At 47.8% G+C, this 17,303-nt stretch overlaps 1 protein-coding gene across 1 annotated transcript in view; it reads left to right on the top strand.

Moving 5' to 3' along the window:
- The window catches only part of CMTM4 (CKLF like MARVEL transmembrane domain containing 4), a 52,305-nt gene extending 38,545 nt beyond the window's left edge, over window positions 1-13,760 (top strand). Inside the window, exons 2-4 of the mRNA XM_012742554.3 lie at window positions 165-341; window positions 10,669-10,767; window positions 12,400-13,760. Coding sequence (XP_012598008.2) covers window positions 165-341; window positions 10,669-10,767; window positions 12,400-12,564 — 441 coding nt within the window. The 3' untranslated portion in view covers window positions 12,565-13,760. The remainder of the gene's footprint in view (window positions 1-164; window positions 342-10,668; window positions 10,768-12,399) is intronic.
- The last annotated feature ends 3,543 nt before the right edge of the window (window positions 13,761-17,303 follow it).

Raw genomic sequence — 17,303 nt, 5'->3', positions numbered from 1 at the left:
ATTGAAGCAGGTTGAATTTCTGATAGTTACACTGTGGTCCCCAGAGGAAAACTCTGTCACCGTATATTGTTGTTTCTCAGTTGTATTTAAGCGGGGCGGGCACACGTGTCTGCAGATGTGTACTCAATATGCACATGCATGCATGTTTCCAATTCTCCTCCTAGGTTCTGGGCCTGATTGCGTTCATCTGCATAGAGACCATCATGGAGTGCTCCCCTTGCGAAGGCCTCTACTTCTTTGAGTTCGTCAGCTGCAGCGCGCTTGTGGTGACTGGAGTCTTGCTGGTTATGTTCAGTCTCAACCTTCACATGAGGGTCCCCCAGATCAACTGGAACCTGACCGTGAGTACAAGTCGCCCCTCCAACGATGAAAGCGTCATGTGCTGGCTGGCTCCAGGGGGAAGCTGGGAACCTCCCCGTGGCGTGTTTGGTTCTAGTTCATTTTCATTCTTAAATATTCTATTATATGATTTAACTATGAGACTTAAAAATTCTGTACTGGGTTGACTAAAACTACAAAGTAAATTAAATCTTAACTAATGGTAGATCATAACATCATCACAACAAAATTATTCTGGCCCTTTTAAAGATGTCATTTCAATTTAGCGATCATCCGAGAAAACTGGTAATGTTGATATTTGCAGACTGTTGGAAAGAAAATGCAACGAAGGCATTTACGTATTTTTCAGACTGGACACAAAAGCTATTTGCAAAAATATTGATTCTGAAAGAATTGAGAATATGCATGAAAATGCCAATAACTGGCAAAGTCTAGGAATGTCATTGAATTCAGAGTAACTGGGAGGACCCGAAGGGTTTGGTGGTTTGATCAGAAAGTCGGGAGTGGACGTGTGTCCTTTTCTCCCCGTGGTTTGGGTTCTTAGCCTTGTTTGGACACCCTTGTCATTCGGCATAGAAAACTCGGGTTGGTCAGTCCCAGACCCCCTTCCCTGGACTGTGTTACTTGTCCTTACTGTGTGGAATGAGAAAGGAATTTTAATACTGATTGGTTTTCTAGATATTTCTTTGCAAGTAAGCATGTGCAAGAGCTCAGAGGGAATCAGTGAGGGAGACACACAAGCACAGTCCGCGGCTTTGCCCTTCTTTGCTTTTTGACGGAGAGCCCTGCGGACACCACAGCTGCGGAGGGGGAAGGGGAGGGGAGAGTACCACAAGGAGCCACCCTGGCCCCGGGCTCTGGAGCCAAGCAGAAGCCACGCATGGCTCCCCGGGGGTGTGTGGGGGGGTGGGGGGGTGCCACGAGAAAGTACAGCCCTGTGGGAAGAGGCCTGAGCTGTCACCTTGCCTGGCAGGGCGGCTGGCACGGGGTGCCCTGGGGCGTGAAGAGGGGAAGGCTCTGCTGACAGAACGTCCCATGTGCCATGCTAACAGACGCAGACTCCTAAAGGAGAAAAAAATAAAAGGAGAGCTGCTGGTCTGGAAATGTTGACGTCAGTCGAAAACTTAGCTGGTTTTGTCTTAGCATTGAAAGCTGAGAAAAAATTGGATGGCATTTTAAATGTAAGCTCTAAAGCCTCAAGATAACTGGAAGCATTTTGTTTAAGTCTTTGTGACAGGTTTTAGTGTCTCAGCTATTTTGTAAGATAAACTTTGTGCTGTCCGTAAGGAAATGTTTACAGAGTCGCATCCTACATTGATAGCGTGGTCGGCAGATCGCTTAAGAGAACCTTACAAACCTCTCCCAACCAAGATGTGTGTTCCATGGGAGTAGGGCAAGGTCAAGGTTAGTGTCTCATTCATTGGCTTCTCAGTCTCCCAGTGTTTCCTTTTTTTTTCCTCTCTCTCTCTCTCCTTTTAATTTTTCTTGGTCACCCAAACAACACCCAGTGTTTCTAAGGCCCTCTCAATAACAACTAGCAGGAGGGGGTGGGCCCAGGAGTGAATGAGACCCTGCAAGAGGGCCTGTTTGACAAAGCTACTGGGAAGGTTAAGACCATAGGCTTTGAGTGAGACAGACCTGGCTAGGTTCAAGTCCAGAATGGCTCTTAAGGGCTGTACATGCCCCTGGCCAAGTCACTTAGAGCCCTATGTTGGTAAGTCTCTCACCATGGGTAAAGTGGAGATAGTAATATTTTGTTTTTGCAGGGTTGTTTTTTTTTTTTTTTTTTTTTTTTTTTTTTTTTTTTTGAGACAGAGTCTCGCTTTCTTGCCTAGGCTAGAGTGAGTGCCATGGCGTCAGCCTAGCTCACAGCAACCTCAAACTCCTGGGCTCAAGCAATCCTACTGCCTCAGCCTCCCGAGTTGCTGGGACTACAGGCATGCGCCACCATGCCTGGCTAATTTTTTATATATATATATTAGTTGGCCAATTAATTTCTTTCTATTTTTATAGTAGAGACGGGGTCTCGCTCAGGCTGGTTTTGAACTCCTGACCTCGAGCAATCCGCCAGCCTCGGCCTCCCAGAGTGCTAGGATTACAAGTGTGAGCCACCGCGCCCGGCCGCAGGGTTGTTTTAAGTATAAAATGAGATAACGGGTATAAAGGCATCTAGTAAGCCCTCAAACTAGTGGGCACTGCTGCCAGTTCTTTTTTTTGTTTGTTTTTTAGTTTATTTTGAGGTGGGGTCTCACCGTGTTGCACAGGCTAAACTCACAGTCTAACAATGTTAATCTCACCCTGAGTAGGAGGTTGTTCTGGCAGGCTGCTGTTTTCTTGTAACCATACTATTTGGTAGACTTCCACCAGGTTTGACTTGACTCCCTTCATTCTGTTTTGTCAATTTATTTGATAGCCATTAATCTGTTAAAAGATTTCATGCTTCACATTTCCCACTAATTCATACTGGCCTTTGACCCCAGAAATACCTACTTAGTGAGCTTTCTTAAATTCTGATTTTTCTAATTTAATAACGAAAGACTTTCCACTTGTTGACTACCACGTTATAGGTTGGATCGACGTGCATCTTTTTCACTGGAAAGTTGCTATTCGCCCTTTTCTTCTGGGTGGTGTTGGCCGGGGCCCATGGCTGGGTGGTCATGGGATGTCTTGAGAACACCTTCCTGTCCTTTGGCATCCTTTCCGGAATTTGCACCCTTTTGGAGCTGATGAAGGTTGTGTGCAACATAACAAACGGGCGTGTGCGTTCCATGAACTGGAGGAGACGGTGCCTATTGGCGGCAGCTCATGCCATCTGTTCTCTGAAAGGGGAGACAAAGGGAGTGAGGGCCGCTTGTAGCTCACAACTGGCTACGGGAGAACTGGCCCTGGCTGTGTTGTTTCTAACACGCTGGTGGGAGGGTTTTTGCCCCTACCAGAGCCAGCCAGATGAGTGAAATAGGGTGTGATGGGTATAGATTTAGAAAAAGCGGGTCATTTCAGGCACCCAGGTTGGCATAAATATGGACAAGAAATGGTTAATAAGGAGGACAGTGCAAAATATTCTACAAGCATAATTTGATGTCATTTGAAAGATTCTGTTAATGTCGTGTTTTGGGGGTATTTTTTAGGTGAATTATTTTTTAGGTGAATTGTTTCTGTGATTCTCGTTTTGCTCTGCGTACCAGGAGCTCACCTACCTGTGTTTCACCCTGTTCAACTCAGTTAGTGCCACAGGCCTCCTCCCCAACCCGCCCACTCTCCTTCCAGCCCTTTCCCTACTCTGATTCCGCTGCAGCTTGGAGCATCTGAAGGGTGTGTCTGACACCCCTGTCCCTCGTCGCAAAGGCCTGCTCAGCTGAACGTCTCCAAAGAGGAGGTCTGCACCTGCCTTCTCTACTTCCTTACCTCCTAAGCTCGTTTTTCTAACCTTTTGTTGTCAAATGCAGAAGAATTTGTGAAAGTAAATATATAGTGTCATGAAGAATGAATGATAAAGATTATTAGGTAGCCACCGTCTGAGTCAAGAAATGGGCTATCGTCAACACCCAGAAGCCTCCCATGTGACCTTTTCAAATACAACTCCTCCTCCAGGCCACTGTCCTGACTGCCTGGTGCTCCCACCTGGTTCACCTCCCGCCTCTTCCAGCCTGGCTTCATCAAAGGTCCTCTGGCCAGGATCACGGGACCTCCGTTTTCCGGGTCCTCTCGCTGGTCCTCACCCCACTCAGTGTCTTGGTGGCATCTGCTGTGGAACACTCTGTCCTCCTGCTGTGCCCTCTAATCTTGCCTCCTGGGACCATCCTGCTTTTCTTCTTCCTCCTTGACCGTTCCTTCTCAGTGGCCGTCGCGGCCCTGGCTTCTCTCTCGGACCTCCCGCTGTCTGAGGTCCCAGGCCGGCCGCTGAGGTGGGTTGAGAACAGTCTGCAGTCGCCCACGGGGTGAGCCCTGACTTCTGACTCATCGTGGTTTTTTTCTGACACCAAATACATGTTCTACGCCAAGCAGTCCTGTGACACCGACTGGGTGTCCAGCAGTTCCACTGAGTTCTGACACCTTGTCCCACAGTTGGCACGGAGCCCGCAGGTGAAGGGCTCAGTCGCGAAGACCGCCCCACTTCAGACACTTGGTGTGCCGGGCGCCTCTGTCTGGCCCACCACAGATTCTGTGCTTTCTACGACCCCCTCCTCAGGTTCGAGAATTCTCTAGAGCAGGGGTCCTCAAACTTTTTAAACGGGGGCCAGTTCACTGTCCCTTAGCCCGTTGGAGAGTGCACACCCTGGGCCCGGGTCCAGCCGGCTGCTAAGCAGGACAGGCAGCGGCAGCAAAAACGACCCAGTGGGCCGGATAAATGTCCTAGGCAGGTGGCATGTGGCCTACGGGCCATAGTTTGAGGACGCCTGCTCTAAAGCGACTCACAGAACTCAGGAAGACACTTTACTTAAAACTACTGGTTTATAAAGGTCCAATAATTCTCTGGAACAACTGACAGAACTCGGAAGTGTTTTACTTACAATCAATCACTGGTTTTGTTGTAACGGATACAGGTCAGGAACAGTCCGATGGAAGAGATGCACAGGGCGAGGTCTGGAAGGGCCTCGAGTGCTGAGCCTGTGTCAGAACGAGCCACCTCCCAGCACATGGGTGTATTCATCAGCTCAGAAGCTCCCCAAACCCACCCGTTTGAGGTCTTTTTTATGGAGTTTCATTAGGTGGGCGTGATTGATTGGCTGAATCATCGCCATTTGGTGATTGAACTGTGTCCAGCCCCTCTCTCCTTCCTGGAGATCCAGGGATGGGGCTCAGAGTTCCAACCCTCTAATCACCTGGTTAGTACTTCTGGTGACCAGCCCCCATCCTGAAACTACCTCTACCTTCTTAACCTTAGAGACTCTGTCTCTAAAAAAAATTAAAAATATTTAAACACCAATGTTGACTAAAAAACCCAAAACCTACCTCTGAGGCCACACCCGTGTGTGCCTCCTAATATGAAGAATGAATCTACAAGCCTTGATTTTGTTTCTTGGCCCAGGAACTCAAGTGGTTGATGCTAACTTTCGCAGTATCTCAATTTTAAGCCTTTATAGTTTTGTTTTTATTTTCGTCTTTTGAGATAGGGTCTAGCTTTATTGCCTGGGCTAGAGTGCAGTGGTGTTGTCAAAGCTCACTGCAAACTCAAAACTCCTGGGCTCAAGCAATCCTCCTGCCTCAGCCTCCCAAGTAGCCGGGAATAAGGCACATGCCACCACACCTGGCTAATTTTTCTGTTTTTTGTAAAGACGGGGTCTTGACCACTTGATCTCAAGCAATCCTCCCACTTTAGCCTCCCAGAATGCTAGGATTACGGGCATGAGCTATTGTGCCCAGCCAAGCCTTTTAAATTGTATTTGTTGCAGAACAACTAGAAGATATAGGCAATTAAAAAAAAGTGGTGATGACCCAAGAGCAATGAAAACACATCCACCCAAAAGCTTGTACATTGGCTGCATTCATAACCAAAAGGTAGAAACAACAGAAATGTTCATCACTGATGAAAGGATAAATAAAATAGTGGTGTATCTGTATAATGGAATATTATTCAGTAATAAAAAGGAATGAAGTGTTGATACATGCTGCAACACGAATGAACCTTAGAACCATTACACTAAATGACAGAAGCCAGGCACGAAATACCACGTATTATGTAGTTCTATTTATATGAAATGTCTAGAATGGGCGAATCGATAGAGGCAGAAAGCAGATTGGTGGTTGCCAGGGGCTCAGGGAGGAGTGGGGAATAGCTGCTAATGAGTGTGAGGTGGTTTTTTTTTTGAGTGCTGAAAATGTTCTAAAATTACATTGTGATTAAATTGTACATTTTAATTGGGTATATTTTATAGTATGTGAGTTATATCTCAATAAAACTGTTTAAAAACCTGTGATGCAGCCCACCCATGGGTAAGCATTTATGATACTTGGGTATAAATTCTCCTAGATTGTTTTTCACATATGCATGTATGTTGTGATGTGTGGGTAGGGTAAACAGAGCCCTTAAAGTCATTCTTTTTGGTTTAAATTATCAAGAGTATCTTCCATGTTAAATATAGAACTGCATCATTGTTTTTAATCACTGCATAATGTCCCATTATGGAAATACACTTTTATTTAACAAATCCCTTATTTATCATTTTATTTGCTTCCAATATTTTGCTATTTTAAATAATGTCAGGAAGAACATCCTTAATACTTAGACCTTTTTGCCCTAATATATTTAAGATGAATTTGCAAGTGTGGGATTCATAAGTAAATGACATGAACCTGTTTAAAATCTTTGACACCTCTTGGCAAATGGTTTTCTAGAAAGTTGTCATTTAAGCCCTTACTTGCTGGTCTTCTCTCTCTCTCAATCGCACTCACCCTGGGCATACAGTCTTTGCCATCTCACAGATGACTAGCAGTATATGATTGGCAATTTAATTTTCTTTTCTCCCCTCCCCTCCCCTCCCCTCCCCTCCCCTCCCCTCCCCTCCCCTCCCCTCCCCTCCCCTCCCCTCCTCTCCTCTCCTCTTCTTTTGAGACAGGGTCTCACTCTGTTGCCCGGGCTAGAATGCCATGGCTTCAGCCTAGCTCACAGCAACCTTAAACTCCTGGGCTCAAACAATCTTTGTGCCTCACCCTCCAATGTGGCTGGGACTACAGACAGTGCACCCTCATGCCCGGCTAATTTTTTCTATTTTTAGTAGAGACAGGTCTCACTCTTGCTCAGGCTGGTCTCGAACTCCTGAGCTCAAGCGATCCTGCCTCGGCCTCCCAGAGTGCTAGGATTACAGGTGTAAGCCACTGCGCCTGGCTTAATTTCCATTTCTTTGGTTACAAATAAACATTTTTTTTCTTGCTTCTTGGCCACTTATAATTCTTTTAAATTGCTTATTTGTATCCTTTCCTCACTTTGTTACTTTTTCTGATTAATATGCAAGAGCTAGTTATAAACTAAGGATATTGACCATTTTATCAAATGGTTATTTAAGGTTTAATATTTGTCAAGATTTTATTTGACGTTTTCCACATTTGGTATAATGCTTATTAGAAAGTTCTTCCTGACCAGGGAAGACCACACTTTTGTGATTTTGCTTTTGATAATATAATTTTTATTCTCTTTGATTTATTTTGGTTTAAAGTATTAGGTAGGAATACACATTTTTAGAAATTATTTGTTTAATCACTTGCCTTAGAACCAATCCCTTTTGTTTCCTCACTACTTTTCTTTTTAAAATATAGCACTATTTTTTAAATGGCACTATGCCATTGTCATACCCAACAGAATTAGTAACTCATTATTTAATATCCAGTTCATATTCAGATTACTCCCTTGTCTCAAAATGTCTTTTTACATTTGTTTTGTTCAAATCTTGAACCACACATGGTTCCCACAGCCTCCTGTGTGGTTTTTTTTTTTCTTATTATTCTATTGATTTCTTAGAAAAACTGGGTCATTTATCCTGGAAAACATCCCACAGTTTGGAGTTGGCCACTTACACCCTCATGGTGGTGTTTGCTTGTTCCTCTATCCCCGTCTTTTCTGTGACTGTCATTAGGCTCTAGGACAGCTCGAGCAACAGAAGCTTCTCTGAGAATGCAAATGTTTTCTGATCCACGCTGCCCTAGGTGGTGGCCACTAGCCACATGTCGCTGCTGAGCACTTGAAACATGGCTAGTGTGATAAAAGGACAGAATTTTAAACTTTTATGTAATTTAATTTAACTTGAAATAGCCACATATGGGCTAGTGGTTACCCTCTTGGTTAGCACAACTCCAAAGGCTCAGTTGTATTCAGGTTGGTTTTTTAGGTAAGCATTTCAGCATTTAAATAGAAGTCAGTGGAGGTAGCACAATAGGGTGAACACAGTTAACAATAATTTATTGTATATTTCAAAATAACTAAAAGTGGAATTAGACAATGTGCAATGATCAAATCAGGGTAATGGTGATGGATACCCCAATTACCCTGATTTGGTCATTGCACATTGTATGCTTGTATCAAATACCACACGTACCCCATAAATATGTGCAACTATTATATATCCAAAATAGTAATAATTAAAAGTTAAAGAAATCAAAATAATTCAGTGGGATTTGGGGAGGCAGACATGTTATACTCTTGTTAGCAGTTGCTGTTTCCCCTGGTTTAATCTGGTTCCTTAACCCCAGGTCATGTTGGGAGATTTGTCTTGTCTTTTTTAAATAAGCTTTTTGGAATTTTTCTCACTGTACTCTGTGATCACAATCATCATTTCAGTGATGATTTCATCTATTTACTATTGTTAATTATCATTCCTGGAACAAACTGAAAACTTCTGGTACTCTTAGATTTTTGCCTATTTATTTTCCAGCCCTTTGCCACTTACATATATTTTTTTTTTTTTTTTTTTGAGACAGAGTCTCACTTTGTTGCCCAGGCTAGAGTGAGTGCCGTGGCGTCAGCCTGGCTCACAGCAACCTCAATCTCCGGGGCTCAGCGATCCTTCTGCCTCAGCCTCCCGAGTAGCTGGGACTACAGGCATGCACCACCATGCCCGGCTAATTTTTTTTTTGTATATATATTTTTAGTTGGTCAATTAATTTCTTTCTATTTTTGGTAGAGACGGGGTCTTGCTCAGGCTGGTTTCGAACTCCTGACCTTGAGCAATCCGCCCGCCTCGGCCTCCCAAAGTGCTAGGATTACAGGCGTGAGCCACAGCGCCCGGCCCCACTTACATATTTTTACATAGTCACTGTTGATGTAGATGCTATTTTGTTTGATGTTTGACCTCAGCATTGTACCATGAAATATTTTTTTCTGTATCTGAATAGCCTCTGCTTTGGGAGGTATGTTTTATAGTCTTTTTGACTCCTGTAGGATCTTACCCAGAGCTGAGCGTAACTAAACGCTTCCTGGTTTGAATTTGTGCAAACTTTGCCCTGGCTTATGAGGGTCACAGCTGAAACCTGTCCTGCTGGCAGATATTTCTGAACAGAGCTTCCCATGAGCCCACGAGGAAGCTGTGAGCAGGAGCAGGCTGGGTTTCCGCTTCACGTTCAGCACTGTTATTATGTGAACATTGTCTTGCTGCATCTTTAAAAAGAAGAAATCTACCTTGAAGTCAGCCAGACAAGAGGACCCACCAGGTGTTAATGGTGTAGTCAACCTGGCAATCAAGCAGTTTGGGCTTCTTCCTGAATTTTCTTTCCCTGTAGAGATCATAGAGGCACTCTGGTCTGACTCAGGATCTTGGGGGCCTAATGCCAAGGTAGTAATGACAGAAGTGACAGTAAACCTGTAGGGGACCCTGCCTGTGGGCCAGGCACCATGCTTGACCCTTCACATTTCATTCTTCAATTCTGGGAGGAAAGAGGTACTATTCCCCCATGAGACACAGAGAAATGAAATAGCTTATCCAAAGTCGTGCGGTTGGTTAGGACCCTAGTCTGGCTGTGTGACCCTTAATCACTGTGCCACGTTCCTTTCTGCAAGTAAAACAGGAGTGAAATCTGTGGAACACCGGGTATGTAAACTGATCTGCTCTACATGAAGCTTAGGAGAAAATCCTCCGGGGTCTGATGACACAGAGGCTTGAAAGACTGCATGAGAAAGAGTGCACAGTTTGGCGAAGTGTGTTCTCGATGTGTGAAACTGTTCTAAATGTCACATATGAGTGTGAGGAATGCTGGAAGGGATTTGACATGTGTGACGTGTGACTTTATTTTTTTAAGAGACAAGGTCTCTGTTGCCTAGGCTGGAGTGGAGTGGTGCGATCATAGCTCACGGCAGCCTCAAATTGCTGGGCTCAGGTGATCCTCCTGCCTCAGCCTCTTAAATAGTTGGGACTACAAGCCATAGGATTACCACATTGAGCTAATTTAAAAAAAAAATTGAAATAAAATCTGTAGAGATGGGGTGTATCTATGTTGCCCGGGCTGGTGTTGAACTCCTGGCTTCAAGCAGTCCTCCTGCCTTGGCCTCCCAAAGTGCTGGGATTACAGGTATGAGCCATCACACCCAGCCTGAGCGTGTTTTAAAATGACACTGGATCTCTAACAGTAGTTAGCAGTTTGGGTTGCTAGTTAAGTCAAGAAATGGTAACGTGTTGGCTAAGGTGTAGATTTGGCTGTGGTGGTTTATTAAGCAGCGTCATAAACTGTTAACCACCCTTGCCCTCCTTTGTGTGACCAACACCCCTGCGTCACGGAGACGGAACTGTGGCACCCTCAGGGAGGTTGGGTATGGTGGTTCTTATTTTGGAAGTTCCTCAGTTGCTTTAGAGCAAAGGATGGAATGGTTCTGTTCACGCAGTTTCATTTTATCTTTCTCTTTAGGATTTGGTCAACACTGGACTCAGCACTTTCTTTTTCTTTATTGCTTCAATTGTACTGGCTGCTTTAAACCACAAAACAGGAGCAGAGATTGCTGCCGTGGTAAGTGAACTCAGACAGTTACAACACAGGCTGGTCGTGCACCTCCTGTGGCTTGCTGTCCTGCGCCCCTGGCGTGCGTCCTGCTCTTCCTTCTCTTCTAGCCTTTTCTCTGCTAACCATGGCGTTACCAGGCCAGTGGCGGTCCCAGCTCCTCAGTGCTGCAGTTCTCAAAGTGTGGCCCCCTGAACAGTAGCCTTGGCATCCCCCCAGGAACCTGCTAGAAATGCAGTGCTTAGGCCCCACCTCAGAGCTACTGAATCAGAAATGTACTTTAGCAAGTCCTCTGGGTGATTCAGACGCACACTCAAGTTCGAGAACTCTTGTTAGAGTCTGTTTCCAGCAGGGTTCTGAATGTCTGTGAACGATGTTGGTCTTAAAAGCCTGGGGGGGGGGGAACGGAAGGGGGGGGGAATCTTAAGAAGAATGCAGTCATGACCCCATTTAGCACCCACATGACATTTCTGCTCTTCAAGGTGAAATGCCACGGGGCTTGGGGACAAGATAATATTAGATGTTCCCTCTCCATGCTCTGCCTTTCTGAATTGTTTTTTGTTTTTTTTTTTTTTTTTAGCATTAGAGACGGGGTTTCACTATGTTGCCCAGGCTGGATTTGAGCTCCTGGGCTCCAGTGATCCTCCCTCCCGCCTCATCCTCCCGAGTAGCTGGGACGACAGGCACGTGCCATAGTACCTGGCAGTATTGTTCTTTTGCTTTTTTTTTTTTTTTTTTTTTTTTTTGAGATAGAGTCTCGCTTTGTTGCCCAGGCTAGAGTGAGTGCTGTGGCGTCAGCCTGGCTCACAGCAACCTCAAACTCCTGGGCTTGAGCAATCCTACTGCGTCAGCCTCCCGAGTACCTGGGACTACAGGCATGCGCCACCATGCCTGGCTAATTTTTTCTATATATATTAGTTGGCCAATGAATTTCTTTCTATTTATAGTAGAGACGGGGTCTCGCTCTTGATCAGGCTGATTTCAAACTCCTGACCTTGAGCAATCCGCCTGCCTCGGCCTCCCGGAGTGCTAGGATTACAGGCGTGAGCCACCATCCCCGGCCAGTATTGTTCTTGATTTACAAAAAACATGTATCACTTTTGCAATTGGGGGAGATTAAAAGGCTTATGAAAAATATTAAACGAGCTGCTCTCCCAGGTGTCACTTAGTCGCTTCATCCATGCTTGTCTAGTAGTGACAGCCCGGCTGCTGCTCACGCTGGGGCTGCAGGGGAGAGGTGGCCGGCAGCAGGTTGTGGTGGGGGCTGGGATTTGGAATGTCTGCCCTGTGGCCTGATTGGAACTCAGACATGAGACCTTAATTTTGTCTACATCGTATTTTATCTACGTTGTATTTTCTCATCTGGAACCAGAGGCCATGAAGGTGCTGTAAAAGAGGTACTTTTGTGATTTTGTGTTTTTTTCTTAATTGGTCCAAAATACTTCAGAGGAAGCCCGAGGCTGTCTTTTAGGTCAGGCAGGAATTTCTGTGGGTCAGCTGTGGTGTGACAACCACACAGCCAGCAGGGCTGGGGGACAGGGCACAGCTGGAGAGGCTGCACGCGGCTTTCTTGGTGACGCAAGTGGCTTGCGTCACCAAGAAAGCCGAGTGCTGAGGACTAACGGAGCCCGTGTGTTTTAGATATTTGGCTTCTTGGCGACCGCAGCGTACGCGGTGAACACATTCCTGGCAGTGCAGAAATGGAGAGTCAGCATCCGGCAGCAGAGCACCAACGACTACATCCGCGCCCGCACCGAGTCCAGGGACGTGGACGGTCGCCCGGAGATCCAGCGCCTGGACACGTGAAGACCTGCCAGGGTCCCCCTCCCTCCCGTCCCCGCACCCGTCTCTCCCTCGAGTTTTCTTTCCCTCATCACGTCGGGTCTTCATGTGATTCAGTTGAATTTTGTCCTCTTTGGTAAAAGTTCATTTTGGGAAAGGGTCTCCTGGGTGGCCCAGCGGGCGGGTCCCAGGCGGGCTGGGGAGGCCCACGTTCCCCAGCACTCGGCGGCTGTGGGGGCAGCTGGCCGCACTGACTGCCCAGGTCCACCTTAGGTCTCAACTGTCCCGGGGCACAGGCTTCCGACTCTGAGCCACCCTGTCATGTGTATTTGTGACGAGACTTTGGATTTAATGGGGCTGCTAAGAGGGAGAGAATATCAAGGAAGGAAGGTAGAGGGTAGGGCGGTCAGCGGCAGTTCTCGGGCGGCCCCGCCACACGCTCTAGGTCATTGCTGAGCGTGGCTGCCGGGATCCATGCTGCTCTCGTCCTCTGTGCCCGGGGAGGCAGCCAGCACCAGCCCGGGGGCCACGTAGGACTCTAAGGGTCTTGGCGGTGGATGCCCCGGTTGAGCCCTCTGCTGGGCCTGGGGACAGCCAGTGCCCTGTGGGGACGGCGCCCCAGGACCGCTGACTCACGGGAGGGTGACCTTTTGTTTCCTACACCCTGCTGAGAAATCACTTGACTGTTCCTTAAATGAATCACATTCCCGAATCCCAGATTCTTCCCCAGGAATATGGGGACCAAGTCTTGTTCTTCAGTTTCCTGCCTACCCTAAATACTTTGAGGCTGACCTGCAGATTTTCTATGAGTTTACCTTCTCAGGTAAAAGCCATGCGAGAGACACGTCCATTTCACCAGCCGGAGCGCTTGCCCGATTGCAGGCCCCGTGGACCGCAGGTGGGAGGCGTGCGTGTTCTAGATCAGCCCACGCGGACACGCCTCTGCCGCGGGGATGCGCGCCGACTTCCTCGACGCCCGAGGAGGGTCCTAAAGGGATTCTCAGTAGATTTGTCAGGATTTGGAAATACTTGAATTTGCAGCAGGACACGCCCCTTCCGGAGGCACTCACTGTCACGACCACGAGCATCATCGGTCTTGGAAGTTGTTGGGGAAAATCCTAGTTACTTACGGTCTGATCGACTCTTGACAAAGTGAGGATCTTTGGCTTGTGGTGAATGAGTTCAACGAGCCCCTTCGATGCTGTAGTTTTTTTTTTTTTGAAACTAGAGATGAACTGTATCTTTTATGGAAAAATTGTTTCGTCAGGTTTCCACTCTTCGGACTGTTTTTAATGTTTACAAACCTCACTCGAGCTCTAATGCTGTGGTCAGCCCTCACGGAGGCGGAAACACCGTGGGTGGGCGGGCGGGGTTTGCAGCGATGTGGGATGGAGGACGCCAGGACGAACGGGCGGTCACAGCTCTGGCGGTGCGCTGGGCGGCAAGTAACTCGGGAGGGGCGGGGACGACGTCCCCGCACGCACGCGTGGCAGTGCATTCTTCAGAACAGCAGCCCGTGGTGGTGGCGGCGGCGGTCAGGTGTCACTGGCAGGCTGGGGGCTCTGCAGGCAACGGTGCCGTGCTGTCGCTGAAGGGCCGGGGTTCCAGGTCGGCGCCCCAAGCTGAACCTCCAGTGCAGTCTGAGTTTTGCCACAGGCCCCGCCCGTGGCGGTGGCCCAGGTCAAGCGCCGTGTCTGTGTTGGGCCGCCTCCCCTCGTCTCCCACAGGAGGGCAGCTGGGCCTGGTCACGGCCGGGCGTGCTGCCAGCGGGTCTGACAGAGCCCTCGTCCCATCTATGTCGTGAGCCAGTGTGAGTCGTGCTTCACAGACTTTGAACCAATTCTCTGTAGTGATTTCGGGGGAGATTATGACATCTGGATTTCATCCGTTCATTTATATATTTATTTTGCATTTGTCGAGTGTGTGCGTGCGCCGTCAAAATCGGGCTTATCTCCCTTTGAGAGTTTCATTTAAAATAAGGCCACAAAGGCTCAGCCTTGCATCAAATGGGGCCCGCTTGGGAGGACCACCCTGTGCTTTAGCAGAAATCTGCTTGGGATCACGTTACGTGGCCTCAGTAAAAGGCCACCTTTGAAGTGAGACTGGAAACAAGAACCCCATTCAGGCAGGATCGTTGCCCGGGTTTTCCCAAGTCGCTTCAGTAAACCCAGTTTATCATCTGGTGCCAAGGAGACAGGTGAGTGGCCTCCCAAGCATGTGTCTTCAGCTGCAAGAAATAGTTCTGGAGGCCACCGAAATGGGAAATGCTGAAAGGTGATCAAAAGCGATGACCTCTGACATCACAGCGTGACTCAGGAGTTCACTCAGATCTGGGTGATAGACTCTTTGGAATTATTTATGTCCCTGTAACTATGTAGTATCTTTTGTGCCGTGAGGCTGCCCCGTGGTTTCTGTAAATGTATCACCTGTGTTAAGTGGCTCCCGCTAGAACCACAGGTGTCCGAGGACACTTTCCAGTCGCACACCTCGCCACCCCTGCGCGGCGAGGAAAGTTCCGAGGGGAGCAGGTCTGTCTGTGGCGAATGGAAAGGCCCCTGTGTCTTTGTCACGCGGCCTCTGTGCACAAACAGAAGACAGTCTACACTTGCAGGCCTTAACATGGCCTCTTTGCAAAGCGGAGGAAGCATTTTTGCATTTAATGGTTCCAGTGTGTTTGGTTTGGGACATTTGAGGGCTGAAGCCACCTTAGTCTTAGTTTTCTGGTGGGATGATACTCATTTTCATAGTTTGAGCAAAACTTGAAGGGACCTGCAGCTGCTGTGTACATTTGGCTTTGTACCTGGAGACGGTACAGTTGAAACCCTCAAGCACTTGGTGGAACCGCTGGTGGTTTTTCGACGGATGCAAACACTGACGTCCTCAGAGAAAGTTTATTTTGGCACTGATTTGGTATGTTTTATTTTTTTCTTTCTTTCTGATTCTCCTTGATCCTCCCTTCACACTGCTGAAGGCATGGCGGGAAATAGCTTTTCCCTGCCACACAGAGAGATTACAGTCATGGAAGCCTAAAGACACTTGCTTTAGGCAAGGGCAGACTTGGTTACAGATTAAAAATCTCATCAGAGCAGTTTGATTTAAAGTGAACAGCCATCCAAGGGAGTTGATTTCCGTCTGCAGAGAAAGCAGGGATGTGGCCGCCTGCACATCGTCCTCGAGCTAGCAGCCCACGTGGGCAGAGCCTGGTCCGCGGCTGAGCGCTCAGCCCTGGGAGGCTGGCGGCACACTGGTCTTTGGGGCCCTATTCCTGTCCCCTGGCAGGAAGGCTCACGGCCGCAGGCAGGCACGGAGTGTGTCTGACCTCCCCCCGGGCTGCTTCCGGGGAGAGCTTCGTGCCTCAGTGGGAAACATTCCTACTCTCTTCCAGTTGGCAGTTTCGTCTGCCTTTCTTTGAAGCTTTCCTAGTGAGTCAGACCTGGTTAAGGCACAGGCGGTCTCTGAGGAGACTCAGCGCTAACTCTTTGGTCTGGATATGTCTGTGAATTCCCGCTTGCAGTGAAAGAGCCTTGAATAACCTTGTGTGTGTCATGTCCCGTGTGTGGCCTGAGCTCACCTTTTCTCGTAGATTCTCACATGCTGTTTGGAAGCTACCCCACACCTATCCACGTGCTCTGAGAGGTGGATCAAGGTCTGATCTCTGTGCAGGATTTCCTGTGGGTTGGCCTGAGAACCTGTCCCAGCAGATGACTAGGGCATGGAGACACATGGCCAGCGGAGTGACTCTGGAAGGCAGTGATGATTTAGGCAGTTCCTGCTGTGCCGTCTGTATTCAAAACAAAGCAGTCGTGAAGTCACAGTGCCACTGCCCGACTGTCATGTTCTCCAGATCTTGTTTACGGTGACATCAAACAGGTAGCAAAAGGCAGAAAACGCTTTCTGGGCCAGGGGCTGCTGGGTGATTCTCTTGAGCAGAATAAAAAGTTGCTTTCTGTTCCAGGGATGGCCGTTCGCTTTAGAAGTCTCCAGGCACCGTTTTAGTTCCTAGTGAAGTTGCCGAATCCAGGGTTTCGCTCTTGCCCAGGTCCAGGAGGGCGGTGGCGTGGTGGGCTGGTGGGTCCACGCAGGGGCAGGTCTGGGAGGTGGGAGGAGGAGGAGGAAGAGGAGGCAGCCGCCTGGCACACCCAGCCTCTGTCTGCTGTTGGCCTGTTGATGACGCTAGACGTCTTTACAAACTCGGGCTGTCCTGGAGAAGTGCACTGCTGGGTCCGCTACCTTCCTGTCCGCTTGTCTTTGGAAAAGTGAGCTCCTGTGTCCCAGAACCAGCTCGAGGGCAAGAGCAGCATGCCGGGACCAGTCCGCTTTGGTGCTGTGGGTGAGCTTTTGGCATCTGGCTTGGGAACTCCATCTCAGACAGGACACAGACCTAACGCTGCCACCCTCTTAGCTTTGTCAGCTTTCCTGACTCTTGATAAAATCTTTTGTTGCTTCACTTTTGGGCAGATAGCATCCAAATCGTCAGATTTTTATGAATAAAGTCAATCTGGTTGAGAAAGTAATTTGAAATATTTGACCTTTTATGTTTATTTAGAAACTGTCTCTGAAAGAAAAGGCCTTCAATATCAGATCTAGAAGAATTTTCTTCTGAAAGTGAATGTTCTGTTTAACTTTTCTTCATGCCAGTCAATAGCACTTGTATACTCTTCGGCTTGAGACAGAAGAGTGGGTCCTGTTATATTTTCCCTTCTTTTGTCTGGAATATATTCTTTTTCCATTTGGATACAATTTCTCAACCTTTGGGATTGTGT

Source organism: Microcebus murinus, chromosome 20 (assembly GCF_040939455.1).
Source record: "Microcebus murinus isolate Inina chromosome 20, M.murinus_Inina_mat1.0, whole genome shotgun sequence".
NCBI classification, from domain to species: domain Eukaryota; kingdom Metazoa; phylum Chordata; class Mammalia; order Primates; family Cheirogaleidae; genus Microcebus; species Microcebus murinus.
Note: the sequence above shows the minus strand (reverse complement) of the source record. Positions and strands in the feature narration are given on the sequence as shown.